The 23,737-nt window shown below is 36.4% G+C and overlaps 1 protein-coding gene and 1 long non-coding RNA gene across 2 annotated transcripts; one reads left to right on the forward strand and one right to left on the reverse strand.

Moving 5' to 3' along the window:
- Window positions 1-4,584: 4,584 nt before the first annotated feature.
- On the reverse strand, window positions 4,585-6,769 carry LOC137039516 (uncharacterized). The gene is made up of 4 exons (XR_010897679.1): window positions 6,378-6,769; window positions 5,980-6,047; window positions 5,683-5,806; window positions 4,585-4,724 (listed from the first exon to the last, which is right to left on the reverse strand). It is a non-coding gene; the product is annotated as an uncharacterized lncRNA (long non-coding RNA).
- A 3,086-nt stretch (window positions 6,770-9,855) lies between these two features.
- Window positions 9,856-21,471, forward strand: LOC137039517 (granzyme B(G,H)-like). Its single transcript, XM_067414822.1, has 5 exons — window positions 9,856-9,937; window positions 15,979-16,129; window positions 16,258-16,396; window positions 20,931-21,179; window positions 21,265-21,471. The coding sequence occupies exons 1-5, from the start codon at window positions 9,874-9,876 to the stop codon at window positions 21,409-21,411; spliced, it is 750 nt and encodes a 249-aa protein (XP_067270923.1). The 5' UTR covers window positions 9,856-9,873; the 3' UTR covers window positions 21,412-21,471.
- The last annotated feature ends 2,266 nt before the right edge of the window (window positions 21,472-23,737 follow it).

Here is a 23,737-nt window from a genome sequence, read left to right on the forward strand (position 1 = left end):
TTTCTAGTTATCCTCATTATTAAACCCCTAAAAAATTGTGAAAAGGATCCAGGAAGCCAAAATGACTTCTGTCACATTAATACAAAAGCCATTTGCATGAAAACTAAAGTGAAACGTCCACACTTATAAATGTTCTTTTTCTTATTGTGATCATAAAAAGTATTTGAGATTTTTTTTTAAATATATGATTTTGCAACATCCCACCAAGAAGCATAGATCTATTCTTTAAACTAACTACAGTTTTACGATTTATGAATGTATTTAAAGATACATGCAAAAATTTCACTACAAGAAAGTGTCCAAACATATTTTTACGTAGTTACATAGTAATTATTTTGCCTGAAAGCATTTGTGCTCTAGCTAATTATTTTAAATAAATGCCACTGGGTTTGATATTTTGTAATATAATACAAAGACATCCATGTACAAACCTGACGCCAAAAAAGTTGGGACACAGTGTACACATTGTGAATAGAAACAGAATGCAACGATGTGGAAGTTTCAAAATTCAATATTTTATTCAGAATACAACATAGATGATATATCAAATGTTTAAACTGATCAAATGTATCGTTTTAAGGGAAAAATAAGTTGATTTTAAATTTCATGGCATCAACACATCTCAAATAAGTTGTGACAAGGCCATGTTTACCACTGTGTGGCATCCTCTCTTCTTTTTATAACACTCTGCAAACGTCTGGGGACTAAGGAGACAAGTTTCTCAAGTTTAGGAATAGGAATGTTGTCCCATTCTTGTCTAATACAGGCTTCTAGTTGTTCAACTGTCTTAGGTCTTCTTTGTTGGATCTTCCTCTTCATGATGCGGCAAATGTTTTGGACTTCAGGTTGGCCATTTCAGTACCCGGATCCTTCTACGCATGTGGTGTGGCATTGTCAAAATGTAAGGTCTTCTCTGAAAGAGACACATTTTATTTGTAATACACTTTATATTAAACAAAATCTTAAATTGCTACAGATTTAAAACAATCAACAACAACAACAAAATAAATAAAATAAATAAAACTGAAAATTAAGAAGTCACAAATCAAATAAATTAAAAGCTCTTCTAAAAAGGTGGGTTTTAAGACCACATTTAAAAGCAATTACAGTCTGTGTGGTCCACAAGTGGTCAGGGGCTGCTGAGCAGAAGGCCCGATCTCCCATAGTACAAAGTTTGGTCCTGGGAGTCCTGAGAAAACAAGTCGAAACAGAGCGGAGGTTACATGTGGGTACGTCCCCATGGATGCATTGCTGGGGAGGGAGATCTTATGAGCGACAGGAAGCCAGTGGAGTGATTTGAGAATGGGGGTGATATGGTCGTATTTGCGCACCCTCATATGGATCCTAGCAGCGCTGTTCTGAATATACTGCAGCTTCTGGAGATTTTTGCTAGGGATTCCGATAAGGAGCGCACGTCTCCTCATTTCTCAAAGAGTCTGAAACAGTTTGTTTGAAGATTCAATCTCTCTAAACTTTTACCCGTGAACCTACTCTGCTATGACTGGTCAGACGGCCTGGTCTGTTGTGAGTGGTCTATAGTCGGAAATGAAAACCACCTATTATCGGAATATCAACTCTGGAGGCTTCTTCAGCAGTTTTGCTCAGAAATGAGCAGTATAGCATTATAGGGGCACTTTAAGAGGCACTTTAACAATAAATATGCAAGAAAATTCACCTTAGAGGTTAGGGCTTTTGTACTAACCTCACAAACAGCAGTATAACCAACCTCAGTTCAGTCTTAAAAGGGTGTTGAGTTGAGAAATTAACTTTCCCTTGAGCTTTTGCTATATGAAAGGTCATGGTAATATAAGAATATCCTGTAAGTTTCAGAGCTGAAAACTGAAAACGGTTGTTTGCGCATCTATACGTCATCCCGTGACAAAACACCGCCTCTACAGAATAATAAGCACGTCTAATTCAGTAGCCCCGTCAACCGACTCACGAAGCTGTTCGGATTGCGCTAGCTAGCAGCAATAAACAAGCCGGAGATAGCAAGATATTGCGCTATACCTGGTTGTGGAAGAACACAGACGCTGCATAAGCTTCCTTCAGATCCTAATAGTAGAAATGCGTGATACTTCATTTATTTTTAATGAAGTTCCAGCTAACGTGGGGAAGACATTTGTGCCATCGCTTCATTTCACTGCGGAATTATCAGATGCTGGATTTGAAGACATATTGAGATTAAAACGCAATGCTGTGCCTTCACACTTATGTGAGTAAAACATGTTTCTGTATGTGATAGTATTGCATTGTTATACATCGTTTTCATTATGTGTAGCTTACTTGTCTAACAGAACATACCTTTAGCCCACTGGACTCAGACGTGTAAGTTATGGGTCAGGGCTCACAAAGTCCAACGTCCCGGGGCTGTGTGTTTTCCAGACGGGCTACCAAAACGTAAGCCCATTGACAGGCCAGTGAATCTCAAATAGTGAAATAATGTTCCTTTCTTGATCTCCGTTGTTCACTCTCTCTTGACTTGACATTTGAAGGGTGCGCGCGCATGTGTGTGTGTGTGTGTGTGTGTGTGTGTGTGTGTGTGTGTGTGTGTGTGTGTGCGTGTGCGCGGTTCGTGCTTATGTCCACCGATCAGGCGGGCAATGTAATACAAAAATAATATTCATATCAATCATGGGTGGATTAGAAATAAATCATTGTGTTTGATTGATAAAGACGTTACGAGCCCTGTGAGAGAATCATTCCGGTTGCCGCTTTCAAAACAACCCCTCCCTCATGTGAAATGACAGGGGAGCAGAAGCTCATTAAATATGCAAATCTTATCCAATCAATTTTTTTAATTACAGCTAAAGGAAAAAGTTTAACGAAACAGCCATTTTAAATGGATATTATTACTAAAGATTGGAGAAAACGTGGGAACAGATACTGTCTATAGTTTTGCCAGCTGGGGAAGACTGGCGATTGAAGGCCCACTGAGTGATCGTCTAATGGAGGCAAACATGAATATAATGAATAACACAGAATGTAGCTATAGTTGGAGAGAATTCATCCATTACTCACTCTCACAGATGATGTGCACACGTGGTGTACAAAAGATGATTCACACATGATCTGAGTTTAAACTGATATGGTATGTGGCACTTAAGTGACGTGTTGATCTCTGTTTCTTCACAGTTTGATTCAGGATAAACTGCTTTTAGCTCAATCTTCCTGCACAGACTGTAAATCTATCACTTAAATCTATCACTGTCGTTGTGGAGACTCTTTCTGGTTAAATCACAAAATAAAATGCACACAGACATGCCCTTGCTCTTAATATACAATCATTGATAAAAAAAATCTTTGATTTTAATGAGAAAATGAGGACATGATTATTACCTAATTGTTGGGGCGGGGGACACTCAGTTTTAGTCAATCTCATGTCAGTCTTGAGTGCCTATAGTATTGCATCCTTCATATCCCCGAACAGTCTTTAGTTTTATTATTTTTATTTTTAAAAAAAGATAGGCTGTACCGAGTCGTATCGTTCAATGGAGGCATGTCGCGTGGGTGGAGCTATAGAATCACGAGTGCGTGCAGCTTTTGCATTGAGAGCATCTGAAAGCTGACATCCTCAAGCGTGGGAAAGAAAACGTTACCCTAAATAAACCATGAGCTATCAATCAGATTCAACTTTACATATATGATCCAGAATTTGATCCGGAGGACGCATGATGTCTCTATGTGGTACACTGTAAAAAGATAACTGTGAAAAATACAGCAACTTGCTGGCAGCAATTAGCTTGTAAGTTGCTGTATTTCATTTCACAGTATTCTTACTGTAAATATAATCGCAGTAACTTTTTAATTACTGTAAAAAAATGTACAGTAATAATCACAGTACTGTATTTTATAATTATACTGTAATCAGGATTACTGCATTAATTTTGTGTACTGTAAAATAAAGACACTGTCACAAATGCCATTTATTTTCTCACTTTTAATTTCAAAAATTCATAAAAAAAATAGTATAGCATAATTTGTTCAATGTTACAATTTATCTGTACATTTTTTATTTCATCACTTTTCTGAACATACAAAAAAACACTTTTCTGAACAAACAAAATCAATATTTATTAAAATGTTTGGATAAAATTACAAATGTATAAAAATGTAATTATTTAAAAACAGCGGGATTTCAAATCTATATATTTTCTGAACATATAAATTTTTTTCAATAAGTTAACATTTCTCTGTGAACAATTTATTTCATTTCAGCACTTTTTTGAGCAAACAAAACAATCAATATGTATTCAAATGTTCAAATGTAAAATTACAAATCTATAAAAATTAAATGATTTAAAGGGATAGTTCACCCAAAATGTTTAATTGTGTCATCATTTACTCACCCTCAACCTGTATAAATTTCTTTCTTTTGCTGAACACAAAGAAAGATATTTTGAAGAATGTCGGTAACCAGACAGTTGATGGGTCCCATTGACTTCCTTAGTAGAAAAAAAATACTAAGGAAGTCAATGGGACCCATCAACTGTCTGGTTACCGACATTCTTCAAAATATCTTTCTTTGTGTTCAGCAAAAGAAAGAAATTTATACAGGTTGAGGGTAAGTAAATGATGACACAATTGAAATTTTTGGGTGAACTATCCCTTTAAAAACAGAAGGATTTCAAACCTGAATATTGTTTTTCTCCAATAATGTTTTTTTCCATAACTATTATTCTTTTAAAACTTGACCTGGACTTCCTGGGCCTGAGTCTTCTACCCTGTAGAAGAAGAAATTCATTATTAATGTAAAAGTTTAAAAGTAAGACAGATGGGTTGATGACATACACATAAAGTTTTAAATAAATATTAGTATTTTTTATATGCTTTGTTGGTGGTTTGTGGAGTAGCATCCCCCGGGGCTGATATTTTTTTATAGCTTTACAAAAGATGTAAAATGTAAATGTATTTTCGTTAACACAAACTGTAACATCTGTAAAAATAACAACCTATTTTTAAAAGATAAAATTTAAATATTATGGAGTTGCAACTCGACTCTTATTAGACAGAATTGGTTTCTGTCATTTGCCATTACTTTAATATTTAATAACTGTCTACATGAATATTATAAAATTGTACATGAATATCCCACATTTCTGCCACAATACCATGTTTGCAGTTAGTGATACAACAGTGAAATTTATGTTTGTGAGTTCTGAATGGAAAAGTATTCTAACTGGCTGGTGTTGTCACACAATGTTCCTCCTGTTTTTCATGTCAGTGTTGTTGAATCACCTTGTGTTGACGCTGTAAAACTGCCTGATTTGAAAATGATGCTTGGCAGGCCTAAAGGGATAGTTCACTTTAAAATGAAAATGCTATTATCACATACTCAACCTCAAGTTGTTTCAAATCTGTATGAATTTCTTTCTCCTGCTGAACACAAAAGAGGATATTTTGAAGAATGTCTGTAACCAAACAGTTAACTGGAGCCAGTGACTTCCATAGTATTTTTTTTTTACTATTATGGAAGTCACTGGCTCCAGTTAACTGTTTGGTTACCAACATTCTTCAAAATATCCTCTTTTGTGTTCAGCAGAAGAAAGAAATTCATACAGGTTTGAAACAACTTGAGAATAAATTTTAAAGTGAACTATCCCTTTAATAGACAAGTTGCTGGCCACCCCTGACTTTCAATCACCATTTAAAGGTATTCAAGGTAACAATTAAAAGTCTCACCTGGAATTAGTTGTTCTGCCAGTCATACTCGATGAAGTCCCTGATGACCACCTTCCCAGTTTGTCTGCTAATCTGGACCTTTGAATTGCACTCGGTGTGCTCTGGGTTAATTCTGACGAAGAATCTGAAAATAAAAACATTAGGCTATGCATTACCCTATCCAAGAAAAAATACCTATTTTTTTCTATTGGATCAGTAACAACTAGAGATTTTTGGAATGTAAGTGCAAGATGCTTTATATGTGAAGTAACCCTTAATATTGGCATCTATTGTGTATGTTGAGTGCTTGGATCTTACCGAGCATGATGAGTCTCGGAGTGTTTGGCAGGAAATCTGAGCCTCAGCGTTTGCTTAGGTGGAAGTTTCTTGTAACACAAAATAAAACGAAAACACAGTTTTAGAAATCACAAGTTCAATATTCATAAGAGAAAGTGTGTGGCAATACTGTAAAAAATTACAATTTCAAATAATTTTTATTTAAAGCTAACGTAGCTACTATTTAATAAAATAAAAGACGTTATAAATGTAATTTCGCCAGATAAGACAAATATTAATACAATATATGCTCCCAAAAGTCGGGAATGGCAATTAACAATCTAACTTATAGTTTCTGCAGCTTGAAGGCAATGAAGTTCAGAAAAATCATGAAATTATTAAGAATATGTTAAGTAACGTAGCTTAACAGATAACGTTACCTCTAGCTGGCTGCGTTTTCTCGGCCCGCTTAACTTCAATGTCTGATTCCTCAGGCGGCAACAGCAAGCAAGAGAAAAGAAACGAGAGATTATTAAACGGCTACCGCGCCAATAAATACAAAAAATTACACCATTTTAAATTAATGTCATTTCCCAATGCTAACGTTAGTCTTTAATCAAATTAAAGACGTTAAAAATGTAATGTTGCCGGATAAGACAAATCTTAATACAGTAGCCTACAGCCCATGCATGCTCCCACAAGTTTGAATAGCATTTTACCAATCTAGTTTCTGGGGGTTTCCATTCAGAAAAATCATGATTAATCACTATGAAAAATATGTTAAGTTAGGCCTAACGTACATACCTCAGCTGCGTTTGCTTTCAGCTCGAGACCGTCGAAGAGTCGGCAGGCTTTGGCTCACTGCCTCACGCGCATGTGGTGACAGGAAAAAAAGCGATCACATTATGTGACGGATCAGCACCAAAAGACATCACATCCACAATTAAATTTTTATTTAACAATACTATCCTTCTATAAATTAATGACGTTATCAAATGTTGCCAGACTAGAAAATATATCGAAATCATGCAGAAATATTTGTGGAAATAAAATTATAAAATGCACACACAGCATGAGACGAGTTTACTAGAAAGTGTGCCGCTCATTACTCTTTTCTCTCTCAGTGCACTCTTAAAGTTGAACAAACAGTTGACTTTACAAGAGTAAACTTTGGAAATACATTGTTACCTTTCTGAAGTAAAAATTCGGATGAAAGTGGGGAATCTCGTAGCTTTCCTTGGCTGAAAAAAAAATATTCTAGAAAATGCTGTATTGTGATTCACAGGAGAGAAAAAAAATACTGTAGAATTTACTCGCCATTGAAAAAAGACCATGATGCTTTGCAGATCTACAGCAACATGCTGTATACAGGTTCTACAGTACAGTATTTTCTCATTTTACAGTAATAATGCTGTGAAAACTACAGATATTGGTTACAGTGTACTGTAACTGTATTTAGCAGCTTATCAACATTTGTGTGTGTTTACTCGTGGTTTATGAGGACATGATTTGGTTTATGGACTATTGTATGTGAAAGAGAAACGGTTGCGGTTTTATGTTTGGGATGGTTCAATTAACAAACAGACACCTATATTGGTCAGCCAAGCAAATGTATTTAAACACACACCATAAATCGCATGCTCCATTGATAAATTAACTATACACGATCATGTTGTTCACTGATGTTTACTTACGCAACAATATCCAACTACACAAAAATATTTGAAGCAGTTTTACTCACCGCCTGCTTGCAAATCAAGACCGTGAACCTTTATCGCTGGAACCGTTCTATCAAAAACACACTTATTTGGTGACATTGTTAATTTCGTGAAGTCCTGTGACAGCAGTGAGTGCAGTGTTTATGGGCGTGCATTTTTTCTCTCACTCTGGTAGCGTTTGCACCCTTCCGGGAGAAGAGCCCGGGGCCCATACAAGGACATTCCGCCCTGTTGACGTCAAGCGGAACCATACTCAAAAAAAAACTTTCCAAAACTTTTGAGAAACCAGGAGTATTTTTGACACAGAAATACTCCATCAAACGTCCAACTTAGGTCATTCACTAGGTCCCCCCATGTGGTTCTGGGATTTTTGCTCACCGTTCTTGTGATCATTTTGACCCCAACGGGGTGAGATTTTGCGTGGAGCCCCAGATTGAGGTAGATTATCAGTGGTCATTGCTACACAAATGCAGTCGCTTTACCAGTTACGCCACCACATAGATATGAGTGTCCACACCCACTGGTGTTACTTTGTGTTCTGTTATAAGTATTGCTATACACAAACTGATTTTTGACAATGGTAAACGGCCTGTATAGAACTTGTGCTTAACTAGGAGCTGTTGAAGAAATAAAGCCAGCAGACACAACATTAAATATCATCTGCAAAATGTTTTGCATTCCTTTACCTGGTATTGGCTTTAAGGCAAGGTTGGAACCAGATAAAGCACAGCGGTCTGACGTGTCAACTTCTGCTTAAATCTTTCAGAGTTATGTGCATGATGGTGTAGACACATGTAGGGGCAACGAATCTGCCCTAGTCAAAAAAACTGCCAAAATGTATTTAAAATAGGCCTACATTTATTTTAAACAAACCCATTAATATATTTACTGACATATCGCTTGAGACTTACTGATATAAATATTATAATTAATCTTTATTGCACAATGCATATTTCTTAATATTAAGCCTAAAATGTGTTTAATATCACTAAGGATAGTGTAATCACTGTTAAATTTAAATACAAGATATTTAAAGTGCACCTAAAGTATTCTTGCAATAGTTCCACTTTAGCACAATCAAATATTGAAGTATATCTTTAGTCAGACCTCAGCATTCATCCCCTCATTTATGGATAACTAAGGGACATTAAGTACAATATTTATTGTTCAAATTTAAAAGACTTTAAGTATACCAAACCAATTGAGTAAACTAAAAGTACAATTGCAGGGTATTTATATTGAGAACACAAATATAAATGTATTTGTAGTATATTTAGCATTAAATAAATGTATTTAAAATACATTTTAGTATGTTTATTTTTCACTAGGAATAATAAAAGGTAATTTAGTTTAAAACTGTTAATATAACATATGTATCCTGTTGCTTTTATCATGTTTATCTGCTTAATCAGTGCTGGGCTGTAGGCCTATTTACCTCATATTGTGCAATATTTAAAAAAAAATAGAGAGAGTTAGATAGAGAGTATAGAGAGTTTATTGAGTAAAGAAAGGTGTGACTTATAGTCATGATTTATGGAAAAAACTACAAAATATGAAGATACAAGGTTTCTGCCTGATGTCTAAAATGTTGTTAATTTAGATAGTAATTGTCTTAACGTGTTTTAGCATTAGAGTGAAATAATAATAATAATTTTAAAAATATTTTTATTCTCCTCATTGTAATTGTACACCAGCGTTTTTTTTTGTTTTTTTATTTTGCTGTGGTACACTGCAAAGCTCTTGTAAATAGATTAAATAATTTGGCAAACTGGCATGGAAATTGACATTTGTGAGACTGAGTGACAGACCTCTCTCCATAATAATAATGGAAATTTGCCTGGGACTACTTTAGTGATGCAGTTAAAGAAGACAAATAAAGTTTAGAATGTGTCGACCAATCAGAATCAAGCATTTTTGGGGGCCTTTTAAAGGTGATTTTTATTGGTATGTGCTGATTAAGATGACTTATTGCAGAATTTCTTTCAGCTATCTAATATTCAAATGCATGCATAGAGTACGTGCTGAATTCTTATCACCTACACCATTTTTATTCTTCATGCAACACTGGGAGGATTTACAAGAACAGTATCTTTTCATCACTGTGTTGCTCATACTGCAAGAAGAACAAAAAAAGACTTGGGGACTTCTCAGTGACTCCACCCATTTTACAGTGTATTTATACAGTGCTTTGCCATGATAACTCAGTGTCATCTTCATCATGACCATCATTATCCTCTCTCTGTTTCTGCTGGCCTCTCTGCTGCCACACCTGACCATCACTGGTGAGATTGATTATTTAACAGCATATTACAATGATTATTAAGAATTATTAATTTGTATGTAGTGAATAAGTTGACTGATATCTCTCTCTATCTCCGGGGGATGTCAGCATTGGTTTTGTTTTGGGGGGTTGTTGCTGCTCTCCCTGCGCTTATCCATGCTATGCTGCATAGATGCACAGAGAGTCCTTGCCCAGAACAAAACTATACCTCCAATCCAAACTGTATGCTAATAGTTAATCAATCATCTTTGACGATAGGGGTCCTGACAGAACTATCTTTTACTCACACTCTTTCCAAACCACATCCACATCCAGACTGGTGCATGGAAACTTATCAGTGCAACACGTGGTATTTTATCGATCAAATAAGTACAATAAATACATGGCATTTCTCTGTAGATAGGCGGAAATATCTGGCGTTACCGACACTCTAAAAAGAGATGTATTAACAATGCCACATTGAGTGTTGTTTTTTAACACATCTCTTTTTAGAGTGTTACGAGCCGCACAAATTAAGGAATCTCTCTCTCTCTCTCTCTCTCTCTCTCTCTCTCTCTCTCTCTCTCTCTCTCTCTCTCTCTCTCAGTGCATGCTGGGAAGTTTGGGGTGTGCGTGAGGTGAGGGTGTTCGTGGGGAGCGTGTGTTGTTTTCTTTCCTGCTAGCGAATTAGTTTGTTTTCGGTTTCGTTTTCGTAACTGTAACTTTCAATCGCCTTTTGGGAATTTTAGTTTTTTTTTTGTTTTTTTGCGGCATTCTGATGGCGTCTCACCCCGCGGCCGCGGAGGTGGCGGCGTCACCTGTGTCGCTCCGTCACGGCATCAGGTGTGTGCCCGCACAGGGCGTGACGGTGGAAGATGTGTTACTGGCGGTTGGAGAACAGGTCGGCTACGAGAGTATTTCTTCGGCCTCAAGAATGAATAGGGCAGTAGTTGTGTTTGTAAAGGAGGAGGAACTGGCGAACCGGTTGATATGCGATGGAATTGTGGTAGGTGGAAACTTTGTTATTGTTTCTCCGCTGGTTACCCCAACGACACGTATAACCGTGTCTAATGTACCACCTTTCATTCATAATGATGAGATTGAAAGAGCGTTGGCGAGATATGGGAAGTTTGCAAGTGAAATTAGAACAATTCCACTAAGATGCAGAAATGCCGCGTTGAAACACGTTATGTCTTTTAGGAGGCAAGTGTTTATGTTTTTGAATCAGCCAGAGCTGGATGTATCGTTTAGAGTTGGCCACGAAGGAAAAACTTATGTGGTTTACGCTAATACTGGTAGTATGAAGTGCTTTGAGTGTGGCGATATCGGCCATAAGAGGATGGCATGCCCACATAAGGCCCAAGATGTGGATGTGGCAAATGGACCTAGTGTTGCTGAGGAAGTCCAGGATAAAAATCAGGATGCCAATGGTAATAACGATACAACTAGTTCTGAGGAAGTACTAATTCAGGCAACAGAGGAAAGAAATGTTGATAGCGTTGAATTGATTGGTAATGTTATTAACGATCAGAAAGATTGTGTCAATGAGATTTCTAGTGGACAAAATGTAACGGGCCTATCTGAAATTGGAGAAAGTAGTGTAAGGGCTGATGATGTAAATACAGGAAAAGATGGTGATAGTTTTGAGGTATCTAATTGTGTGGAATTGTGTTCTGAATCTGAGATGGGAGATGATGATACCCTCTCTGAAATTTCAGATTTTGATTCACAAAGCATGGAAGACAAGTACACACTGCAGGAAATAAATACCTTTTTAGATGTGACTTTTGGAAAGACTGTGGAAGTGAATGATTTTTTCCCAGACACAGACAAATTTATAATGTCAGTGACTCTGTTGCAAAAAACTGTTGGGTTTGAGGCACTTAGTAAGCAGAAAAGATTTCGGTTGAGGAAGATTTTAACGAAGTTAAGGAAGAGTAAAGCAAATGTTTCATTAAAATGATTGAAATACACAAGGTGTCGGTTACTCATTGGCTTTTCACTCTTTTCCTGTCCTCTTTATATCTCTTTCTCGTTATGGAGTTTTTAAGAGCAGGCTCCTTAAATATAAATGGGGGTAGGGATAGAAATAAGTTAGCAATGGTGTCAGAATTTTTCAAAATTAAGAATGTGGATGTGGGTTTTTTACAAGAGACACATTCTAGTATAGAAAATGAGTTAGAATGGGATAGATGGTGGGAAGGGAAATGTGTGCTGAGCCATGGGACAAATGTTAGTTCTGGTGTAGCAATATTATTTTCAAAAAATATAAATGCAAATATCTTGCTTGTGGAAGAAGTGGTAAAGGGAAGAGTATTATTAGTGCATGTTGACTTTGAAGGAACAGTGTTTGTATTTATAAATGTTTATGCACCAAATAGTGGGCCTGAGCGGGTGGAAGTTTTTATGAAACTAAAAAAAGCTGTTCAAAAATTTGGAGATGATGTGTGTGTTATCATTGGAGGTGACTGGAATTGCACTGTTGAGTTTATAATTGATAGGAATGGGGAAGAACCTCATAATGAGTCAAGTGTGGTGTTGTCAAAAATTATAAAAGAACTTGATTTGATTGACATTTGGAGAAAAAGAAATATAGGCGTTAAACAATACACATGGCTTAAAGTATCTGACAGTAGGATTAGTGGTGCAAGATTAGATAGATTTTATATTGATAAAACATGGAATAATAAGGTGATGAATGCTGTTATTTCACCTTGTGGGTTTTCAGATCACCATTTGGTTTTATTTGATTTAAATATGAAGAAAACCATGAAGCCAAATTATTTTTGGCATTTCAATATTAAATTATTACAAGATTCTTTATTTTTGGATAGCTTTAAACTATTTTGGAATAAATGGAAACTCCAGAAGGATTCCTTTGAAAACATTTGTCAATGGTGGGATGTTGGCAAAGCAAATGTAAGAGTTTTTTGTCAAGACTATAATTCACATACTACATCAAGGATGAATATTGCACTAAAAAGCTTGGAAAAAGACATTCAAAGACTGGAAAGTACTTTTTTGAACAATAATGGAACTGGACAGAATGAGCTTTTGAGTAAGAAAAAGAGTGAACTTGGATCGTTACTACAGGAGCAAGTGAAAGGAGCACTAGTACGGGCAAGAATCTGTTCTATTAAAGAAATGGATGCTCCGACAACTTTCTTTTTTAACCTTGAAAAAAAAAGTGCCCAACAGAAACAAATATATCATCTTCGACGGCCAGATGGGACTATAACATCAGACCCTAGTGAAATAAAGACACTGGCAGTGAATTTTTACAAAGAACTGTATGATGCTGAGAACTGTGACGCTGAGAGTGCTTCTGACTTGTTGAGTGATTTACCTCAGGTGGACGAGGAGGGGAAAAAATCACTTGATAGTCAAATAACTTTTCAAGAGATTACAGAAGCAATGAAGCAGTTGTCAAACGGACGTTCCCCAGGAGTAGATGGCCTGCCAGTTGAGTTTTATCAAGTATTTTGGAATTTATTAGGACAAGACCTGTATGCAGTACTCATTCAAAGTATCAAAAGTGGAATCCTTCCCATGAGCTGCCGGAGAGCTGTACTGTCCTTGCTTCCAAAGAAAGGAGATCTAGGTCTTCTGAAAAATTGGAGACCAGTTTCGCTATTGTGTTTGGACTACAAAATACTTTCAAAGTGTTTAGCAAATAGGCTTAAGTGTTATTTAGATTTGATGGTTCAAAATGACCAGACGTACTGTATTCCAAAAAGGTCCATCATGGATAATCTGTTCTTATTAAGGGATGTAATTGATTTTAACCAACTCAATCATTCAAACCTGGGTATTCTTTGTTTGGACCAAGAAAAAGCATTCGATCGCGTTGATCATATGTATCTACTTGAAGTTTTGAAACAATTTGGACTTGGAGAGAATTTCATATCTTATATTAAGTTGTTATATTCGAATGTTTATGTGATGGTTAAAGCTGGTGGAGGATTAAGTGCACCCATACCTGTATCAAGAGGTATTAGGCAGGGTTGCCCGTTGTCTGGCCAATTATATAGCCTTGCTATAGAGCCATTGTTGTGTAGGATAAGGAGAGACCTCAATGGAATTTTACTTCCTGGTATAAATAGCAGTAGCAGGGTGTCATTATCTGCTTACGCGGATGACATCACAATTTTTATCACAAGTCAAAATGATGTTAATGTTTTAACTGAAAATATTAGAACATATGAGAGAGCGTCCTCAGCAAAAATGAACTGGGGAAAAAGTGAAGGGCTTATTATTGGTCAGTGGGAAGGGTTAGGACCTCCACAACTACCGGGTGGGGTTTTGTGGGTGAGGGAAGGGTTAAAAATGTTAGGTGTTTATTTAGGAAACAACAGTTTTAAAGATAAAAACTGGGAGGGAATGCTGGAGAAGGTGAATGCTAGATTGTCTAAATGGAAATGTCTATTACCACAATTGTCGTACAGAGGAAGAGTTCTGGTTGTAAACAACCTGGCTGCCTCTATCTTGTGGCATAGACTTTCTGTAATGGAGCCACCTGATGAATTGATCTGCAGGATACAAAGGACGTTTGTGGATTTTTTCTGGAGCGGAGAGCACTGGATTCGAGCAGCAGCGCTTTATCTCCCTGTTCATGAAGGTGGCCAGGGTCTGGTGGATGTGAGGAGCAGAATAGGTGCTTTTAGAATTCAAGCGGCACAAAGATTGCTCTACCACAAAGACGTGGTCTGGACTCAGATTGCAAAGGCAATTCTTCAAAAATCTGGGGGTTTGGGATTGGATAGACACTTATTTTTAATGACGCTTGAGAAGATGAGCCTGTCTGAGTTGACACCTTTTTACCGGACAATGTTGCATTCATGGAGATCTGTGTTTAAAGTTGAGAGAGAAGTGGATGAACCTGGGAATTGGGTTCTAGAGGAACCATTGTTTTTTAATCCAAGGACTCAAACAAGACTTTTGTCTTCTGTGAGTGTGAGTGCATGCTTACAGAGACACGGGATTGTAAAGCTGGGACACCTCTTGAACAGAGATGGATGGAAATCGGTGGAGGTCCTTAAAGAAATGACAGGCTTAAGGTCTTCACGTCTGACAGAGAAGTTGGTGGAGGAGATTGTTAATGCCTTACCAAGCAGTTACAGGAAGTGCATTGGGAGAGGACTTTTGACGGACATGATAAATGAACAGGATTTCCCAGAAATTAAAATCTCTCCTCTTATAAAGTCGGAACATGATGATGAAGATGTGGGGTCTATTCTATCTTTTGATACCCCACAACTGGAATACTTCAAGTCGGCATCAAAGAAAGCAATATATTACTCTGCAGTCAAAGTTTTACATCAGGACTCTCTAAAAGGACAAAAAGCTTCAAGGTGGCCAGGTTTGTTGAAGCCAGACTTCCTCGTGAGGGACAGGTGGAGAGCCCTGTATAAGCCTCCCATAGAGAAGCGTACCGCTGATCTACAGTGGAGGATTATTCACGGGGCGATAGCTACGGACAGACATGTGGCACACCTGGACCCAGCAGTTGATGAAAAGTGCAGGTTCTGTGGGATGGTAGAAAATTTGGAGCATCTGTTTTTAAGATGTGGAAGGTTGAAAGGTCTTTTTAATCTTCTTGAGAGGTGGTTTCAGGCATTTGATGAGGAATTCTCAGAAGCAGTGTTCATTGGGGGTGTGAGGTATAGATTCTTAATCAGAAGGAAAACATGTTTGTTAAATTATTTGATAGGAACTGCAAAGTTAGCAATGTGGAAGACAAGAAAAAATGAAGGACTAAAACTTCTTAGTACTGATGCTGAATTGATGTTCAAAAATTTGGTTGCTGGAAGGTTAAATATAGAATTTATGTATTATAATCTTATAAAAAATGAGGAGGTCTTTGATCACATTTGGTGTTTTAAGAATGTTTTGTGTATAGTTGAGGAGGGTCAGTTGTTTCTGAAATTTTAATTTAAGTTATCTTGATTGAATATTTGATGATGTGAATTGTTTTTATTTTTGAAAATAAAGTACTGTTAAACCTCTCTCTCTCTCTCTCTCTCTCTCTCTCTCTCTCTCTCTCTCTCTCTCTCTCTCTCTCAGCTCATGTGAATGTGGGTATAGTGAACGGCACAGAAGCCAAACCCCACTCCAGACCTTACATGGTTTCTCTTCAAATGAATGGGTATCATATCTGTGGTGGATTCCTCATTTCTGATCAGTGGGTCTTGACGGCTGCTCATTGCTGGAATAGGTAAGAGCTTGTTCGGTGTGAACTCCAATGTTAAGTAAAAATTGACTGCAACTGATAATAACTGCAGTGAAACCATACAGTGTTTGTATCATATAACATAAGCGCATAACAATACGCTCTTTCAACAGAAGAGATATTCTGACGGTTGTTGTTGGTGCTCATGACTTAAGGAAAAGCAAGTGTTTAGATCGCATTGGCGTGAAGTCCTACATCCCACATCCAAACTATAAAGGCGGCCCTATTCGGAATGACATCATGCTTTTGAAGGTAAAACCTGTAATAGGCTACATTTAGTTGTTCAAAATAATATCTGGTCTGGAAACAGGAGCACGAAACACTGATTTAAAGGTGCCCTAGAATTATTTGAAACAATATGTTAAATTGTTCTCTGATATCTACATAGAGGATATGTGGCTTATTTAAGGGCAAAAATTGTCCAGATACAGTTTTACAGGTCCATTTACAACCCTATAAATTGTCCCTAGGATGTAATGATCTGTTTTTGCCTTATTTGGAAGGGTCATGAATATTAATGTTGAGCTCTGCTCTGATTGGCTTATTTAAGCAGCTCACAGCAGTTCAGCAAAGCGTCTCGTGAGTCCTGACAGAACACAGACCGACTGAATGACACTTTAAGCAAAACATCTCAAATGGAGATGGATAAATTGCAGCCTACTTGTTAATTGGTGTTTTCAGATCATCCCCGTGCGAAAAAGAGCTTGTGCGGTTGCCAGATTTCAGTCATTTAAATCCCCCAAACTGAGTTTTTCTGTGAAAAGAACACATCCGGTGTTTTACCTAAACATGTCCAATCTGGCAACCATATGCACGCGAGCTTGCACGCAAGCTGCATTTCAGCAATCTCCATTTGCAGTGTATTCAGTCTACGTTTTAGACTTGTCTTTTTTCGTCAGCGATATTGCATGTTTATATAACGTTAGTCACAATTTAGGCTACGCAGTGACTGTGATGTATTCTTAATACAAGCATGCAAAAACATAATAGGCCTAAGTTACTTCAGTTTTCAAAAATATAAATATACAACTTATATTTTTACAAAATGAATAGCCTTGTCAAATGACTATTGTTTTAACTTATATGTTAGAAAAGGTGACGTTTGCTAGAAGGATCAAGTGAACGATCTGTAAGCAATGTATCTACAATTGTATTTTGTAATAGAAAATAATATTAACCTTTGTCATTAGACATACTTTTTAGTTTTGTATGGTACTTGGAGTTTTCTATTGTTACTGTAAGTATCTTGCATCATCTAGACAATGCTGTCTCTCTAAGAAACTTTCAATTTAATCAGAAAATGTTTAAACAGCTAACGTTAGTCAATAAGTGGATAAATCAGTACCTACTGCTTGCAGGAATACAGTGTCCCCTTTCTTCAGTTTAAGACGCTGGGCGAAGCTAGCTTGAAATGGGCCGAACAATTGAATAATTTGTTGTGGTATCCGATTATAATAAACCTCAACTGTCACAACTATGACAACAGTCCCCTGCACAGCCTAAACATGACGTGTGCCATGAGAGCAGAGGTGGTAAAAGTACTCAAAAGTTATACTCGAGTGAAAGTATATATACCTAAATAAAAAAATACTCCAGTAAAAGTAGAAAGTCCTCCATTTAAACATTACTTGAGTAAAAGTACAAAAGTATCAGATTTAAAACGTACTCAAGTACAGAAAGTAAAAAGTAAATATTCAAATTAACTGTAAATATCAATAATTAAGCAGATAAAATATTTTGGGACTGATACTGCAATGCTTTAATTGAACAAATGATAAGATTAGATACTGCAATTAAGAATTTGTTAGGTTTGCAATTAATAGGAGACAATGAAGCACCTTAACGCAGTGTAGGGGTTAAACTTAAAATAGACGTGTTCCATAACATTATCTCCATAAAACAGATGAGGAGCAAGATACTATTAACTAATTCAAAATTAATTCAAAAGTCATAACCACAATGACATATTACGTAACAATTAGTTAATAGTCATGTGCCTCAACAAGTAAAGTCATACTATAATTTTGCCAATTGTTATGATTAATGATTAATTAAACAGACAACTGAGAGTCGGAATGCATGGCTTTGAATACATGAATTTACATTATTAGTTAATGTAATATGTTATTAGGGAATTAATGATGTCATATTTAATTAATAGCAATTCATATATTACTTAATCTATTAATCATAGAGAATGTTCATTAGTTGCTGATGCAGTAATCATTAATAAATTGTTTAGTTTTTCATTAGTAATACATTAACTCATGATTATCTGTGCATTAGTTAGGCATGAATTATAATAGTGCACCTGTATTGTAAAATGTTACTGATGTTTTCATAGTAAATTGTGTGCCGCAAAATAAAAAAGTTGGGGAAACACTGAGCTAACGTTAGTGTGGCAAACCTGACTTGTCAGCTTTTCCAAGTCTATACCCGACTGGATCATCCATGACCAACCAGACCGGTTTGGAAATCAAGTGTAATAAATACTTAATACTTGGAGCGGGCATGGGGAAATGTATTGGAGTAAAAAGTAAACTTTGCCTTTAATATTGTAGTGAAGTAAGAGTAAAAGTAGATGCAAATAAAATATACTCAAGTAAAGTACAGATCCCCGAAAATACTTAAATACTTAAGTAAAGTATCAAAGTATTTTTACTTGATTACTTACCACCCCTGCATGAGAGCTGCCGTTTTTGCTATCCTTGAGTGTCTTTACCTGCAGTCTCAATGATTCGGGTCCGTGACGTCAGTTCCGCCTGACAATGAACATGTTTGGACAGATGCAAATGTCGGGGGCGTGAATATAAATGATCCCCAATGCTTGCGTCACAGTTGGGTTTATGTTGAGAAGCACTTTTTTTTTCATGGTGTTTTTCACAAACAAGATTAGCAAAAGAAGTAGGAGGCAATGGTGTTTGAGACTCACTGTATGTGATGTCCATGTACTGAACTCTTATTATTTCACTATGGCAAGGTTAATTCAATTTTTCATTCTAGGGCACCTTTAATCTCTATTGCAATTTCTTGCTGTAACAATTACTGAAGGGATTAGAATAATGCCTATGGAAATTGCCAAGTGCCTCTAAGTGTGTTTCTAACATTATTCATTTATTGGTCTGTGTAGCAACAAAAAAAGGGCAAAAACTGAAAAAAACATTTAAGCATTTTTGTGGTTGTTATACTCAGCAGAAAATAAAGTAATAAATAAATAAACTTAATTTTGGTCTTTACAGCTTCTTTATTAAAGCTGCAGTAGGAAACTTTTGTATTATTTACATATTTGTTAAACCTGTCATTATGTCCTGACAGTAGAATATGAGACAGATAATCTGTGGAAAAAAAAATCAAGCTCCTCTTGCTCCTCCCAGTGGTCCTATTGCCATTTGCAGAAATGCACCGCGTTCAAATTCAAGATTACTGGTGTGCCGCAGTTTTGCTTATTATGGCAGACAGATAGCCTGACAAGCCAGACCCACATCAATATGTTTGGTCTGGAAACTCACCATAGACCGGGCTCAATCCGAGGGGCGGGATAAACGGTTGTCTTTCAAACTCCCTCTGCACTCGATAGGATAGCGCTACCACCAACCAGAGCAACGAAGGTGAAGCAGAGCTCGCTGACTGATTAAACATTCGCTGTATCCGGTCGGCTAAGCTCCGAACACATCTTCCCTTTTTAAGAATGACTTCAGTGACATTCTTTGTTCTTTTCTCAGAGAAAAGCTTAACTCCAAGTCTTCCAGAGTCGCGGTCAGAGCTGATTTGAAAGACCGCCGCCGTTCGCCAGTTTCTGTGTTTACTAGAAGCACGCAAACGCAACTCGGCCGTCGTCATTATGGCCCCGCCCACCGACTCTATACACGATGTGATTGGGCCATCCACATTTTGAGGAACACAGCTCAGAATGGTATTGAGAGTTCCTAGACGACACTTGCGGGCAAATTAAATTTGCTGCCGCTAGGGTGTGTCTAGATTTCTAAGCTAGCAGACAGACAATCCAAACTGACAATTTCTTGAGTGGCACCTGCTCATAAAATAAAGACGGTAAACGGAAAAAAGACAGATGACGATGATAAAAAAGGCACAACAAAAGAAAGAATGTACTAGTAAACCTTATTTAGCATTACATATCAACAGAATAATTATTTGTATACTGTAACGTTAGTTACCGTTATATTATCTCACTAGCTATTTATTACTTAAAATAGTGCAACGTCATATGTAGTATGTACATATTACATGTACTGCAAGAGGAATGGGCTTTATTTAATAAAATAATAAACCAAGACAAACAAAAACTACCCCAAGGGGGAAAAACAAGCCAAACATGACATGAACATGCAGCTAACGACAACTCATAAGTAGCATGTTCACACAAAACATGACAACAGGAAAGCATGCAGCCAGTGAAAAACACCAGCTACATGCTACACAAGACGTGAGGATCATGAATGTCCGAATCCCAACACAAAACCAAAACCCAACTAGACCGACGTGCTGGGATCCAAATACCACGCCCCACACAAAACACTCACAAGGACAGAAGAGCACGCAGCTCGAGCATGCTCAAAGCTACGCGCTCATGCAATATAGGAGTGTCAGGGCTCTGCCACAAAACCAAGAGAAAGCTAGATTGAAGTGACAGAACCCTGACACAATGTTAATCATATTGTTGATGCTTCATCCATACCAGTGAATGTGCCATAACTGTTTATCTGCTGTCATCTGTGACAAAAGTTTGTTTATTGAAAATGTGTTTTTTTTTTTTTTTCAATTACAGCTAAAGAAAAGAGTCAAACTAAACAACAAAGTAAGACTGATATCTTTACCAAAGGACAGAAACATTAAAGCAGGTACTCGCTGTAGTGTTGCCGGCTGGGGAAGACTGGCGACTAATGGCCCAGGGAGCAATCGTCTAATGGAGGCAGTCACGATTGTAAAAAATCAGGCCGAGTGTCAGCGTAGCTGGGGATTTAGTTACTTGGCCTCACAGATGATCTGTGCATATGGCTACGGTGGATCCTGCAGAGTATGTACAAAAGATGATTCACAAATGTTATGGTAATGTACAAACTGGTTTCACTGGTGACGTGTTGATCTGTGTTTCGTAACAGGGGGATTCAGGAGGTCCTTTGGTTTGTGGAAACACTGCTGTTGGTATCACATCTTTTGGAGCTGGATATGGCTGCAATTCACCAGAAAAACCTAATGTGTATACTAAGATTTCAACATATCTTCAATGGTTTCAGTTACAAATGTGAAATGTTAAGTGTCCACATGGAAAATAAAAAATGAACAAATTTAAATAAAAGTATCTCATGGCAAGCATCAATTATAGTCAAAGTGTTCTCATTGTCACAACCAAATATAATTTAGGCAACACACTCACTTTCCAGTCATGCCTGTAGACTCTAATTGAATAGGCAAAAAAACGAACAAATCCAAAACTGTTGCTAAAAATAATAATAATTAAATAAAAAAGGAATGATATCATAAATTGTGATACTTCATAAAAGTACAATAATATTTCATTTGAAAAACAACTTCTTTTTTTCAGACAGATCAAAAAAAAGATTATGGAAACAGTCCTGGTAAATATGAAGGACCAAATTACTCAAAATTAAATAATTAAATAAATAAATAATTCAATAAGAAACAACAATTTAAATGTACGAGTTTATTCTGAAATAATTCAATAATTAATTTAATAATTCAATAATTAATTTAATTAACTAGTACTTAAATAAATAAATGCATCTATTTATTTTGTAAAATTGCATGAAAACAACCTTTATTTAATATATTTCACAATTACCTCTTTCACACACACTACTGTTATGTTTAAAAATCTATTTTTTCATTATTAAATGTGCTTTTTCAAAAAGCTGTTTTTCATAATAGTATGCTGCATTATGAATGACGCCTATTTGACGAATTTTGCATTTCCAAAGGTTTTTTCATAATAATAGAGGATATTTCACTAATGCCAATCAACAGGCAGTGGGCGGAGCGTGGCGCTGATTGGCTAACCCTTTCAGATTGATTACTTTTTTTCTGTCTGGGTCTGGCAAGTGGCAATGGGAAATTGGGGAATTGATGGGGGAAAAAAATTGATCGGAAATTGGTAGGAATTGATCAAGATAAAAACGCACTGCCTTTAACACAACCGCAGTTCTCATAGTTTTCAGGTTTCTAGAAAATTCAATAGAGTCAAAAAATACATTTTCAGTCACAAATAAGAAATGAGAAGCACACTTGATGTCATCACCACACACAGATCGATCTGTCATGTCTGTCCACTCTTCAACTTCAAACCAATCAGCGGCAAGCTCCGCCCACTGCCTGTTGATTGGCACTGGTGAAATATCCTCTATTATGACAACAATCTTTGGGAAAATCATGCTTTAGAAATGCAAGATTCGTCAAATAGGCGTCATTCGTAAATGCAGCATATTATTATGAAAAACAGCTTTTTGAAAAAGCACATTTAATAATGAAAAAATAGATTTTTAAACAACAGTATTGTGTGTGAAGGAGGTAACTGTGAAATATATAAAACAATAAATGTTGTGTTTTCATGTATTTTTACAAAATAAATAGATACATTTATTAATTGTACTATTTAATTAATATTTAATTAAATTAATAATTTAATTAATAATTTAATTATTCCAGAATAACCTGGTACATTTAATTGTTGTTTTATTGAATTCATTGTTTATTTAATTATTTCATTTTGAGTAATTTGGTCCTCCATAGGTATAGCCTCTAGGATTTGAATTGTAAAATATAGAGCTTTTTAAAATCTTCCTAAAAAATTATTTAAAAAAATTGTCTAAAGAATCTAACAATTAAATAAATGCAGCATATATATATATATATATATATATATATATATATATATATATATATATATATATATATATATATATATATATATATATATATATGTAAAAAAATGTAATACAGTGAAATATTATTCTGATGTAAATCATCTGTTCGCTACATGAATATATAGTAAAGTGTCATTTATTTCTGTGATCAAAGCTGAATTTATCATCATTACTCCAGTCTTCAGTGTCACTAATCATTCTCATATTAGGATTTGATGCTCAACAAACATTTATGATTATTATCAGTGTTGAAAACAGTTCCCTTTCGGGGAACTCGAGCTGCGTCGAAACGCTGTGAGAACGCCTCTGCGTTAATGCGTCGTGAAGCGCCTGTAGAACCATTCCATCGGAAAAAAGATTGATCGTCGGCGTGATGACGTCATCGACCGGAAGCTATAAAGCGTCCGTGAAAACAAACAGGAACTAGCTTCTGAGCCTTCAGCAAGCTATCTGTGTGAACCTGTCTGTCTATTTGGTGTTTTTGTCTGTCTATATCCAGAGATTTTCCACCCTTTTTGTTAAATATCAGTAGTTTAACAAAAATAAAGAGAAAATAAAATAGATAGAGATGGCGAGTGAGAGCTGCAATTTCAGAAAGTATGTTCCTCCCTGCCCACGCTATATCACGGGCGGGGACACACACCTTCTCTGTGTTGCATGCTTGGGAGCGCAGCATGCCCAGGCAGCCCTCGAG

The sequence above is a fragment of the Pseudorasbora parva genome, chromosome 14 (genome assembly GCF_024679245.1).
Source record: "Pseudorasbora parva isolate DD20220531a chromosome 14, ASM2467924v1, whole genome shotgun sequence".
NCBI classification, from domain to species: Eukaryota; Metazoa; Chordata; class Actinopteri; order Cypriniformes; family Gobionidae; genus Pseudorasbora; species Pseudorasbora parva.

Excerpts from the sequence above, each read along its gene's own strand:
- LOC137039517 (XM_067414822.1), top strand. The coding sequence starts at position 9,874 with ATGACCATCATTATCCTCTCTCTGTTTCTGCTGGCCTCTCTGCTGCCA. Across the intron at positions 9,938-15,978 it reads GCCACACCTGACCATCACTG|CTCATGTGAATGTGGGTATA; the intron begins GTGAGATTGATT and ends TCTCTCTCTCAG. Across the intron at positions 21,180-21,264 it reads GCTACGGTGGATCCTGCAGA|GGGGATTCAGGAGGTCCTTT; the intron begins GTATGTACAAAA and ends GTTTCGTAACAG.